Source organism: Mobula hypostoma, chromosome 15, assembly GCF_963921235.1.
Source record: "Mobula hypostoma chromosome 15, sMobHyp1.1, whole genome shotgun sequence".
Classification (NCBI taxonomy): Eukaryota; Metazoa; Chordata; class Chondrichthyes; order Myliobatiformes; family Myliobatidae; genus Mobula; species Mobula hypostoma.
Genome location: NC_086111.1, coordinates 52,736,018 through 52,749,912, shown reverse-complemented (window position 1 = coordinate 52,749,912; position 13,895 = coordinate 52,736,018). Strand labels below are relative to the sequence as shown.

At 39.8% G+C, this 13,895-nt stretch overlaps 1 protein-coding gene across 2 annotated transcripts in view; it reads right to left on the bottom strand.

Annotated features, from left to right (window-relative positions):
* Positions 1–5,381: 5,381 nt before the first annotated feature.
* LOC134356857 (protein TASOR-like) overlaps positions 5,382–13,895 on the bottom strand; it is a 57,484-nt gene continuing 48,970 nt past the window's right edge. Inside the window, exons 19-22 of one of the 2 annotated variants that reach the window (XM_063068064.1) lie at positions 12,950–13,109; positions 12,330–12,438; positions 8,878–9,056; positions 5,382–8,786 (exon numbers count right to left, since the gene is read on the bottom strand). In XM_063068064.1, the coding sequence (XP_062924134.1) occupies positions 8,620–8,786; positions 8,878–9,056; positions 12,330–12,438; positions 12,950–13,109 (615 nt within the window). In that variant the 3' untranslated portion in view covers positions 5,382–8,619. Of the gene's footprint in view, positions 8,787–8,877; positions 9,057–9,166; positions 9,506–12,329; positions 12,439–12,949; positions 13,110–13,895 lie in introns of those variants that run through there. The other variant, XR_010020450.1, reaches the window with a different exon arrangement.

The following is a 13,895-nucleotide window of genomic DNA, read 5'->3' as shown; positions in this document are numbered from 1 at the left end:
GATAGAATGGTAGTCTATGCGTGGAGCCAAAAGAAATGGGGGAAGATCGTAAATTGATTATTTGCATCTGTATTTACTTAGCAGATGGACATAAACTCTATAAAAGAGAGGCAAAGCAGCAGCAAGGTCATGGACCTGAGAGATTACAGAGGAGGATGTGTTTCCTGTCTTGAGGCAACTTAGGGTTGATAAATCCCCAGGGCCTGACAAGGTGTTTCCTTGGACCTTATGGGAGGCAAGTTCAGAAATTGCGGAGGCCCTAACGCAGATATTTAAATCATCCTTAGCAACAGATAAGGTATGAGAGGATTGCTAATATTGTTCCGCTGTTTAAGAAAGGCTCTAAAAATAAACCAGGAAATTTTAGGTCTGTGAGCCTAACATCAGCCATGGGAAAATTATTGGAAGGTATTCTAAGGTACCGGATATATGAATATTTAGATAGACAGGGACTGATTAAGGATAATCAGCAGAGATTTGTGCATGTCGGGCAGCATCCGTGGAAACGATCAGTCAACGTTTCCACGGGTGCTGCCCGACCTGCTGAGTTCCTCCAGCGTGTTGTGAGTGTTGCTTTGACCCCGGCATCTGCAGAATATTTCGTGTTTTGAGTTTTGTGCATGCTAGGTCATGTCTAACCAATCTTCAAGGAAGTTAACAGGAAAGCTGATGAAGGCAAGGTAGTGGATGTTGTCTACATGGACTTTATTAATGCATTTGACATGGTCCTGCATGGAGGTTGTTCAGGAAGATTCAGTCATTTGGCATTCACAATGAGGTAGTAAATTGGATTAGATGTTAGCTTTGTGGGAGGAGCCAGAAAGTGGAAGTAGGTAATTACCTCTGACTGGAGGCCTGTGACTAGTGGTGTGCTGTAGGAATCAGTGCTGAGTCCATTGTTGTTTGTCATCTACAACCATTTGTATATCAATGATCTGGATGATAATATGGTTAACTGGATCAGCAAATTTGTAGATGGCACCAAGACTGGTGGTGGAGTGGACAGCAAGGAAAACTATCAGCGCTTACAGTGAAATCTGGACCAGTTGGAAAAATGGGCTGAAAGATAGCAGATAAATTTAATGCAAACAAGTGTGAGATGTTGCATTTCGGAAGGACCAAGCAGAGTAGGTCTCACGCAATAAATGGTGGGGCACTGAGGAGCATAGAACAAAGGAATCTGGGAATACAGGTACATAATCATTGGAAGTAGTGTCACAGGTAAATAAGAGTCATAAAAAAGCTTTTGGCATATTGGTCTTCATAAGTGAAATTATTGAGTACAGGAGATGGGATGATATGTTGAAGTTGTATAAGACACTGATGAGACCTACAAACGTTTGTAATTTGGAGTATTGTGTGCAGTTTTTGTTACTACCTACAGGAAAGATGTAAATGAGATTGAAAGAGTACAGAGAAATTTTACAAGGATGTTGTCAAGACTGGGGACCTGAGTTATAATACAAGATTGAATACATCAGGACTTTATTCCTTGGAATGTAGCAAGTTGAAGAGAGATTTGACAGAGGTATACAAAATTATGAGGAGTATAGATAGGGTAAATACAAGCTGGCTTTTTCCACTGAGGTTGGGTGATATGACTAGTGGTCATGGGTTAAAGGTGAAATGAAAAGTTTAAGGGGAACAAACATGAGGGGGAACTCCTTCACCCAGAGTGTGGAATGAACTGCCAGCTCAAGAAAGTGGTGGATGAGAGCAGTATTTCAACGTTTTAAGAAAAATTTGGATAGTTACATGAATGTCAGAGGTATGGAGGGTGATGGTCCAGGTGTAGGTCAATGGACTTGTTTGTACTGTACTTCTCTGTGACTAACTGGAACATCCAGACAGTGAAGATGCATACACCAGGTTGCTCTTCATTGACTATAGCTCAGCATTCAACACTGCAAAATTAATCAATACCCTTTTAAGACCTAGGCCTCAGTACCTCCCTGTGCAACAAGATCCTGGATTGACTCATTTGCAGACACCAGCCAGTTTGGATTGGCAACATCTCCTTTACTTTCTTAGAAGTTTAGAAAGATTTGGTATGTCATGTAAAACTTTGACAAGCTTCTATACATGTGCAGTGGAGAGCATATTGAGTGGTTGCATTATGCCCTGGTATGAAAACACCAATGCCATTCAGTGGAAAAGCCTACAAAGTAGTGAGTGGATACAGCCCAGTCATGTATCAAACCTTCCCCATCACTGAGCACATCTACATATCACAGGAAAGCAGCAACCATTATCATCAGAGCCCCCACCACCTAACTCAAGTTCTCTTCTTGCTGCTGTCATTAAGGTGGTGGTACCAGAGCCTCAGAACTCACACCATCAGGTTCAGGAACAATTATTACCCCACAACTATCAGGCTCTTGCACTAGGGGGATAACTTCACTCACCCCAAAAATGAACTGTTTACACAATCTATGGATTCATGTTCAAGAACTCATCTCATGTTCTCAATATCTATTGCATTTTTTGTATTTGCACACTCATTGCATCTTTCGTTGATTCTATTATGCTTCTTTGTTCTACTATGAATGCCTATGACAAAGTGTATTTGTATGTACTTTGAAATTCTACTGCACCATAGTAGCTGTTCACTGCCTTAAAAGCATTTATATACTTCTGCCTTCAAATTAGGTAGAATTTTTTTGTTTTAAATGGCAATACGTTGTAAGCAGTAATCCCAAAATGAAACATCTATATATTTATCTTCAAGCTCCTTTACATTTATTTAGTTCCCATCATTCTCTCACTAACCCTCACCTGCCTCAGCTCCACCTTTATGAATTCATGATTTCCTGTTCACATTGACTTTGCCTGATTACCTTTGGGGGGGGGGGGAGAGGAGGGAGGAGGGAGGAGGAGAAAAAATACCTGCTACTAAAGGCCAGTGTCTTCAGTAGGACCTACTTGATCTCATGGCTGTAGTCACAAAGAAGACACATCATGGTACTTTGACCCTTGTTTGCCATGGCACCCTCACACAATTTAACACCCAATGATAGCCTAAAGGTGGTGTTGTGTTTATAATATTAATTTAAAAATGCAAAAGCTGAAATGAAACTAACTCAATTAAAAATGATGTCCAGTCCTTATATACTTCCATCCCCCATCAGGAAGGTCTCAAAGCTCTACGCTTCTTTTTGGATTCCAGACCTAACCCAGTTCCCCTCTACCACCACTCTGCTCCGTCTAGCGGAATTAGTCCTTACTCTTAATAATTTCTCCTTTGGCTCCTCCCACTTCCTCCAAACTAAAGGTGTAGCTATGGGCACCCGTATGGGTCCTAGCTATGCCTGCCCTTTTGTTGGGTTTGTGGAACAATCTACGTTCCGTGCCTATTCTGGTATCTGTCCCCCACTTTTCCTTCGCTACATCGACGACTGCATTGGCACTGCTTCCTGCACGCATGCGGAACTCGTTGACTTTATTAACTTTGCCTCCAACTTTCACCCTGCCCTCAAGTTTACCTGGTCCATTTCCGACACCTCCCTCCCCTTTCTAGATCTTTCTGTCTCTGGAGACAGCTTATCCACTGATGTCTACTATAAGCCTACTGACTCTCACAGCTATCTGGACTATTCCTCTTCTCACCCTGTCTCTTGCAAAAACGCCATCCCCTTCTCGCAATTCCTCCGTCTCCGCCGCATCTACTCTCAGGATGAGGCTTTTCATTCTAGGACGAGGGAAATGTCTTCCTTTTTTAAAGAAAGGGGCTTCCCTTCCTCCACTATCAACTCTGCCCTTAAACGCATCTCCTCCATTTCACGTACATCTGCTCTCACTCTATCCTCCCGCCACCCCACTAGGAACAGGGTTCCCCTGGTCCTCACTTACCACCCCACCAGCCTCCGGGTCCAACATATTATGCTCCGTAACTTCTGCCACCTCCAACGGGATCCCACCACTAAGCACATCTTTCCCTACCCCCCCCCGCATTCCGCAGGGATCACTCCCTACACAACTCTCTTGTCCATTCGTCCCCCCCCCCCCCATCCCTCCCCACTGATCTCCCTCCTGGCACTTATCCGTGTAAGCAGAACAAGTGCTACACATGCCCTTACACTTCCTCCCTTACCACCATTCAGGGCCCCAAACAGTCCTTCCAAGTGAGGAAACACTTCACCTGTGAGTCGACTGGGGTGATATACTGCGTCCGGTGCTCCCGATGTGGCCTTTTATATATTGGCGAGACCCGACGCAGACTGGGAGACCGCTTTGCTGAACATCTACGCTCTGTCCGTCAGAGAAAGCAGGATCTCCCGGTGGCCACACATTTTAATTCCACATCCCATTCCCATTCTGACATGTCTATCCACGGCCTCCTCTACTGTAAAGATGAAGCCACACTCAGGTTGGAGGAACAACACCTTATATTCCATCTGGGTAGCCTCCAACCTGATGGCATGAACATCGACTTCTCTAACTTCCGCCAAGGCCCCACCTCCCCCTCATACCCCATCTGTTACTCATTTTTATGCACACATTCTTTCTCTCACTCTCCTTTTTCTCCCTCTGTCCCTCTGAATATACCTCTTGCCCATCCTCTGGGTCCCCCCCCCGTCTTTCTTCCCAGACCTCCTGTCCCATGATCCTCTCGTATCCCCTTTTGCCAATCACCTGTCCAGCTCTTGGCTCTATCCCTCCCCCTCCTGTCTCCTCCTATCATTTTGCATCTCCCCCTCCCCCTCCAACTTTCAAATCCCTTACTCACTCTTCCTTCAGGTAGTCCTGACGAAGGGTCTCGGCCTGAAACGTCAACTGCACCTCTTCCTACAGATGCTGCCTGGCCTGCTGCGTTCACCAGCAACTTTGATGTATGTTGCTTGAATTTCCAGCATCTGCAGAATTCCTGTTGTTTGCAATTAAAAATACTGTTCTGTTGGTATGTAGCATTTCTAAATTCTTGGTAATGGCAAGATAAAACACTAATGCAGCAAGTGCCAAATTATGGTCATCAGTATTACAATATCAAATATGGATTTAAGACATCTTGGGAAAAGATTATAATGTAGAAAGCTTCAATTAGTTCAGATAGCTGTAGTAGCTCAACTGGAAATTATACCTTTTTTAAGAAAACCTGTAATAACTTAGAAAAATAGATCTATCATGTCCCTACATTATATCATCTAATGGAAGTAAATTAATGTCTGTACACAACTTATCTGATTGAAATGAACAAATTCCCAGTATAATGCAGTTTCTGGATTTCTATCACCCACAATGACATCCTTATTGATCCTTATTTGAAATGAACTCACCACTGGGGGACTACTTTCTGAATTTGCTTTAGTTCTTTAAGTGCTGCCCTGATTACCTGATGCCCAATTAACTGGAATCCACTGGATACAACTTTCACAGGAAAACATATGACACTTATTTAGAAGCCTGTTTTTAAACTTTTAATATACAGTAATAACAATTTTACTATTTACAGGTATAAACACAGGTGCACAAACAATGAAGTTAATCTGTATGCAAGTGTTTTATTTAATGCTAGATTGAACAAGTGGTAAAATAGACTTTATACATTGAGGTAAATGAATGTTCAGTTAACAACCAGTGTACTGATGCAAGGACATTAAATAAAACACTTATAGCCAGAGAGAAAACCACATAAAACTTTAAAAAAAAACAATGGTTTGAAATATTTGTACAAAATAAATTAAGTGTATCAAAAGATTAACTGCAAGTCAAAAGTATGTCATTTTTCTGTAAAATTAAAAATATCCTTTAATCCAATAGCTCAATCTACACTTTTTACATACAGAACAGACCCACACCATAAAATGGATAACACAGCCAATAACCATTATACTTAGTTTATTCACAAACTGATTAAACATCAGTGTAACATGCTATAAAGTTTAAGAAGTGCTTACAGTACAGTTTGAGTTATTTCTTATTAAAAAAAGCATATGAGGGATGATTGATAAGTTCATGGCCCAAAGTAGGAGGAGTCAATTTTAGAAAACCTAGCACATTTATTTTTCAATCCAGTCCCCTCCTACATTTACATACATAGTCCAGCGGTCGTGGAGCATACGGATCACTTCTTTGTAGAAGTCAGCATCTTGGACCTCCAGAGGGTGGTCCACAGCAGGGGTGATTGATAAGTTCATGGCCTACAGTAGAAGGAGATGAGTTCTACAACTCTCGTTACATGCACATGCAGTTCAACTCTGAGTGATTATGCAGAAAGTTTGAAGTTAATAACTCATCTCCTTCTACCTAATCACCCCTGCTGTGGACCACTTCCGTGAGGTCCAAGACGTCGGCTTCTACAAAGAAGGGATCCGTATGCTCCACGACTGCTGGACTAAGTGTGTAAATGTAGGAGGGGATGATGTTGAAAAATAAATGCGCTAGGTTTTCTAAAATTGACTCCTTCTACCTTAGGCCACAAACTTATCAATCACCCCTTGTAACATGGCCGTAAGTTACAACCAAGCAGCTGTGAAGAATATCCAGCTCTCTACAATTCTGACTGCAAGACCTGAATTCTTATACTATACACCAGAAAATGATTGACTATTTTTGTTTACAAAAATAAATGCAGATACATGGTTCCAAACAAAAAAAACACTTGATTTTGTGGAAATTTAGTCTTAAACGGTCATTTTTAAGCAGTGAGTTTTGAGGAAGAATCATGGTTACTGTAAAAGAAAGTACATCTAACTCAACAGTTTAATATTCAAACCAAGTCACTAATTCATATGCCTGTTTAGTTGTCCTTTGGAATAAAATCCTATCAGGATCAAGCAAAGGATAAGGAACAAATAAGAATACAGTGGTGACATTACTTGATGCATTCAACCTGAATAAGCTTTCAATGGAAAACTCCACCAAAAATGCTAAATTCAATGATACTGCTCATGTTTCTTTCGCCATCACTGCTGGTAAGACAGGCTTGGTAATTTTGAATACCAGGAATTTTCCCAGCTGTTATTACAAGCCTAATTTTGATCACATCCAGGTAAAAAATAACCGTCTTGGTAATTCTGATTTAGAGATGAAATATATAATGGCTTAATTCCACTTGCTAGAAAACTGAGTAATTACATTAAAATTCCTGTAGTTCAATTCTATTTGTGAATGTGAGTAGAAAGAATTATTGGTGTATGCAAATCCTGTTCCTCCTCCTGAGTCTTTGCCATTTGCTTTGACCATTTGCAAAGAGGTTGTAGAAATAGAGTCTTTGCCATTTGCTTTGACCATTTGCAAAGAGGTTGTAGAAATAGAGTCTTTGCCATTTGCTTTGACCATTTGCAAAGAGGTTGTAGAAATATTGGTTTCAATCAGTTTTGAAGTTGCATCCTCTAATGCTTGACCTATGGACTCAAATGAGTGAGTCCATTTTCCTTTAATCCGTTGTACTTCATTTTGTGAAATATTAGCAATATTATTCAGAGCCTTAGATTTGTCAATACAGATTTCCGTCTGTGGTAAGCTATCTTCAGAATCTAATGACATATCCTCTTCTTCATTGTTTCCTTCATTTGTTCAGAAGTTTTCTGCATCAGCATTTTCCACTTTTCCCAACTCCATGGAGTTGGGAGAAAATGGACATGGCCATTAGAAATTACCGATGAAAATATTTTTGTCAAATAATTGAGAAGGAAATTTAAACATGATAATCTTTTCATTGATATCTTAAAAACCTGAACATTCCTTGACAATTTTTAAAATAAAATTTAAAACTTAACTGAGCCAGTCACTAACATTTATACTTTTATGATATAATGTACCATTTCCACAGTTCAATCTTACATTAGCAGACATTCTAAGTACAGCATAATATGATAACCAAACACTGGCTCTCCCCAGACTCTCATTCCATGGTCTATCGTAGGTTTACCAAGGTTTACTTATTCTAAGCTCCCAAAGTAGAAGCCACAGATCATGAACTGTATTATCAATCTTGAGACTGTTCCAGAATCATTTTCATTTATTAGCTCCATTGCCCAATCAGGCTCAACTCCAAGGCAATTTCCATTAGTAGGAAATGTACTATTTAAACAAAAAGTATTCCTGATTTAGGTTATGCTCTTAAAACAGCAAAAGATATCCACTTTTTAAAATTTGTTTTAAGCTGTACCAGCTTAATTCCCTTGGAATTCCTCACTTTTCCAAAAAAAAAGTAATATACACTTTATACAAGAGATTTACAATGTCAATGAATTAAAATAAATTATGCCATCTTTTTAAAAACTTCCTGTATTTTATGCAGGATAAGTCTTGTTTTACCTATGGATGTTTTATCGATGATTAGAAATAAACATCAGATTCTAAGTATGACAAACATAATACATTTTTCTTATAAAAAAAGATACTCCAGACATTCAAAATACTATTCACAATATTCAGATTTTTCTCATTATTGCACTCAGGTGAATACACAAATCTTATGTACTTAATTCCGGAACCAACATAAATCTTTGAATGCATCATGTCTCTGTTTTTCTTTACTTTTCTTTCAACAAACGTCAATTATATTCAGATAAGTTATGTTGATTGGAATACAGGTCCAAATACAAAACTCGTGGGTCTTCTTTCAGCATTTACCTGCAGAATTATCTAGAAAATCAGCTAGCTTTCCAGTACATTTTACTTTTTTTGCAAGCTATCTTGAGGTCCTAATCTTAGTAGCTGTTTATCTTCCATGTTTGAACTATGAAAGCCAATAAGGCTATTGAAGTTTTTCACAAAGTCATCAATACAAGCAACGACCACTCCACACTCTACGTAATTGGAAAGGGGCTCCATAAATTTCTCTGGGGGGGGGCAGAAAAAAAAAATCAAAAGATCAAGAAATAATTTGGTTAAACAAGAAAAGTAGAATTGCAGTTAAAACATACTACTTACCAGTCAGAAAAACAACATGTCTATGTTGTATGGTCTGAGCTTGTAGTTTGATTAAACAGTCTAAATCAATCGTTGTTCGTGATCTGGAGTCACAATCATGATAGGAGAGAACTTCTACTAAGTTATGTTTCTGATATTTATTCAGAAGGGATAGAATATTGAAGGCTGCTGTATTGGTCCTATAAGAGCATGTAAACAAGAACAGTTTCATTATACATATGACAAAGTAAACAAAGCAGTATCTTTCTAATATTTGCTTAATAAATCTGTTGGCTCCCAAAGCAATTACCTCAGTTTCATCTCCCACATATTTCCATGTAACCTACGGGTTTCTCATGTGTCCATCATCACTTATTCTGAAGGTAATTTGTTTCCACCTACCAACAAGTCTTTGGTAAATGGAAAGTAACAGATACCCAGGATTAAACCCACATGTTCACACTCAGAATGTGCAAAGTCCATAGAGACATCACCAAACTCAAGTCACTGCAGCTATGAGGCAGGAATTGTTGTACCATTGTGTTGTCCCAAACAAGGTGTAATTGATTCACATTGAGGATTGTAAGTCACTTCACATTTATGTTGACAGTGAGCCCAGAAAGTAATTACTGAAGTGTTCACTGATTTCCTGGGGCAATACAAAACAAAAAGCTACTTTAAAATTCCTGATATTTCAATTTTTATCTTTTCTAATAATTCTGTGATACCTCACATTAAATAGCCCAAACATGTTTATGTGCATGAAAGCAAAATACAGCAGACAATAAAAAATCTGAAATAAAAATCTAATGTTATAAATACTCCAGGTAACGTGGAAAGGGAACTGGAGCCAATGGGCTAGAATCTGCAAATCCAGGCCTATGTTTTGCAGTGCTAAAAGCACTAAATTCTTCTGGAGGCAGAGCTCTCAACCTAGAGATATCACAACCACTGCCCTTAAGTAGACCACCCATAAAATGATGATTAACAGTTCAGGATAGCCAAAAAACATTTTTCACTATTTACAAAAAATTATGATCACAGACATTCTGAAGCAGGTGGCAAGTTTTAAAAAAATTATTAAAAGAAATAACATTAGGTTCATTCATAAAAAAATAGCTTGTTGATACATCCTAGAGGGTAGCAAACACAAGGAATTCTGCAGATGCTGGAAACTCAAGCAACACACATTAAAGTTGCTGGTGAACGCAGCAGGCCAGGCAGCATCTCTAGGAAGAGGTACAGTCGACGTTTCGGGCCGAGACCCTTCATCAGGACTAACTGAAGGAAGAGCTAGTAAGAGATTTGAAAGGGGGAGGGGGAGATCCGAAATGATAGGACAAGACAGGAGGGGGAGGGATGGAGCCAAGAGCTGGACAGGTGATTGGCAAAAGGGATATGAGAGGATCATGGGACAGGAGGCCCGGGGAGAAGGAAAAGGGGGGAGGGGAACCCCCAGAGGATGGGCAAGGGGTATAGTCAGAGGGACACAGGGAGAAAAAGGAGAGAGAGTGTATTTATTTATATACACACATTCATTCTCTCTCTCTCTCTCCTTTTTCTCCATCTGTCCCTCTGACTATACCCCTTGCCCATCCTCTGGGTCCCCCCCCACCTTGTCTTTCTCCCTGGGCCTCCTGTCCCATGATTCTCTCATATCCCTTTTGCCAATCACCTGTCCAGCTCTTGGCTCCATCCCTCCCCCTCCTGTCTTGTCCTATCATTTCAGATCTCTCCCTCCCCCTTTCAAATCTCTTACTAGCTCTTCCTTCAGTTAGTCCTGACGACGGGTCTCGGCCCGAAACGTCGACTGTACTCTTCCTAGAGATGCTGCCTGGCCTGCTGCGTTCACCAGCAACTTTGATGTGTGCTGCTAGAGGGTAGCAGTTGCTGTAGGTTACCTTTTGCAATTGCAAGTCCAGTGTACCACTGGAATTGGCGCTGGCACCGTAGCTATTTGTTAAGCCTGTTAATAATCTGGATGCAAGTGTATGATTAGCAAAAATTTGGTGTTGTAGACAAAAAGGGTAGTTCTAAAAGGTTCTCATAGCCAGGGGGAGGTAGTAGGGATAAGCTCCCAGTGCTTATTAAATGCTCCCAATGACATGCATCTCAAGCAGCCACTGACCTCTCCACTACTGTCCTTTATGTGTGGCTTAACTGCTAAGCCTGGCAGAACAGTTTCTACTAACAGGAGTGGGACAAAGGCAGGCTACTGGTGCCTTAAAACCATTCACTTCGGGCAGATGAGACTCGTCAGCTGCGGTTGGTAGCTCATCTAGAAGAAAAACTCCACTGCCTTGCAGCTATACCCACTCATGGGAAAGGCTTCTGAAGCAAACCCTGAGGAAAATCCAGAGCTTGAATTCCCAAGACCATCCTACATTGAGTTCAACACTGACTGGCAACTCCTGCAATGCCGCTGATGCCAAACTGTATCGGTCTCTACAGATCCTTTGGATTCATCAGGTGCGTAGAGAAGGGGAGCTTGCTGCACGGGCAACTGCTTGCTCTCCATGTCCTACAGACAGTTAGGACACAATATCCATGGTTGACCATGACCAGGGGAGGGCCAAAACAAAGAAGCAAAACCTTTAGCTGCAGAGTGATAAATGAGTTGGTAAAGCAGATAGAGGATAAATGGAATTTAATACAAAGTGTGACAGGATGCGTCTTAGGTGGATTAATATCAACAGGTGTCACAGCATCTTGGAGAGTACTTAGAAACGTTTGTATGCATGACCAAGAATCCCTGAAGGCAGCAGCAAAGTTAGATATGGAAGTTAAGGAGGAACTAAAAAACTGGCCATAATAATTTAATTGGTTAAATACCACAATAAATATTTTATTTAATACAAAAGAAATTTATCACACATTCATATATAGTAATGGAAAATTTGCTTGCTGTAGACATTATGCCATGGCTGTACTGAAAGGCACTACTGGAACGACATCTATGAGGAAATGAGATATAAAATGGAAAAGGAATGGGAAGAAGCACAAGAACTCGAGTCCCCTTGCAGATTATGGCAGTTTGTATAAAATAAATTTCATAGGAGTTTTCCTTTTACAATTCAAAAGGGGATTTCAAATTTTAACCAGGAACAGTTTTGAAGTCAAATGAACTCAGCATACTGCTTCAGAATATTTGTCAAAGCCCTAGCTATTGAAGATTATATTCAATACCCTGGAGTTTCCTGAAAGGAGATTTTTGTTCACTTATCCTTGATAAAAGCAATGATATCTATCAGGCTTCAATCCAGCAAAGACAATTTCAAACGCCTCCAAACACAGGGACAAAGTTGTGGAAGAATCACTTTAGAAACCTAAACTGCAGGAAACTTCCAACAGTGCACAACTGGTGTAAGAATATTAATTATTTTAACAGGAGTCAAATATCATTAATATTTCATGACATTTGAACAGATTATAGTTGTTTTTAATTAATAAAAAGTAAGGCATATTCCACTAACCTTGCCATCTCCTTTAACTTCTTGTGTATTTTACAGTGAACTTTCCAGACCCATTTGCTTTCGGTTGTGCTCAAACTGTTAAGGAAGTCCAGGAATATCTTGAGTTTTGCTGGATGGAATATTTGATATAGTTAATAAGTAACTAGCATTTAAATGCAATAAAGATATTCAAGATTTAAAAAATAACTGATGTGAAAATATCTGCCCTAGCTTTCAATCTGGAACAACCCAGTGCTATGTTTAATATTTACAAATATACAAGATGAAAACCTGAAGCCTTTAACCTATCCCATCTTCAGTTCTGAAATATGATATTAGCAGCAAGACAGCAGTGAATTAATTCTCTTCTTCTCCCCTCCTCCAATAAAATAGAGCAGCAGGTATTTTTATCCCATCTGGGCAGGCAAAACAAACCCTGTATTTAAAATTTCAAATGAAGTTTCAACAGAGTTGAGCATGCAAAGCAGGAGTAGAAAATAGAACTTACTGATACATTTTAAAGCCTCCTGTCATCAATTTCACTTGGTTTTGTTCCAAAGGCTCACCAAAGGATACTTGGAAAAAACAACTCAAGTAATTGTAGCTGGCAATTCACAGCCAAGCTGCAGTAGACAACTTACCTACTGAAATACATTCAGGATTCAAGACCGTTTCATCTGACACCACAAAGCCACCAGACACAAACAGTTCATTATACGTGCGATTCTGTACATCATCCAAACTATCCACTCCAGCAAAACTGACACAGGATAACTTCTTTAATGAGGTCAAGAATGGAACCTGTAATTAAATTAAACTTCTCAAAAACAAACATTTCCATATAAAGTTAAATAAGTAAACTTATAGTGTGATAATGTCTACACGTGGAAACTGTGTCTGAACTGAACGAAACTCAGCTGCTTGGCTGTAATCATGGGTATTCATGTATGCTTGAATGACAAACTTAAACTTGAACTTTGAACTCCCTGCTATTAGAAAATACAACTTGGTTTACTGGATAGGTTGGGCTTCAACTTTGGACCAATATTGGAAATATTTAACACTCAGTTATTAACCACTGTATTTCAGTGCTCAACCCTTCACTCCCCAACAAAAAAAAAGCATGCTCAAAACATATCTGACCACATAGCAATAAGCCCCTCTGGCTAATAACTATCCTTTCACTAACTGCAGGCAGTTACCGTAAATTCCAGTGTATAAGCCGACCCATTTTCAAAGTTAGAAAAGTGACTCTTCATGTTACCCTTGTATAAGCCGACCCCTTTTGTAGAGGTTTTTGATTTAACCAGAAAAGATAACAAGATCTCACATGCTGGTACTCAGCTTTGCCGGATCCGGAACCTGGAAATTTTGTGAACCAGTACCTGCTAAGAAAATAGGCCTACACATTGTAGAGAGATATAAGCCAATTCTTAATAAATAAATCAGGGAGGGAAGTTTTGGATTAGGTTCCCAATGGTAAAGAATCCTCTGAAGTGTAACCCTGTGAAACCATTTAGCGCCCATCATAATCTCGTTAAAACATAACACGGGATGGTGGGATCAGTACGTGTACTCAGTATTGAG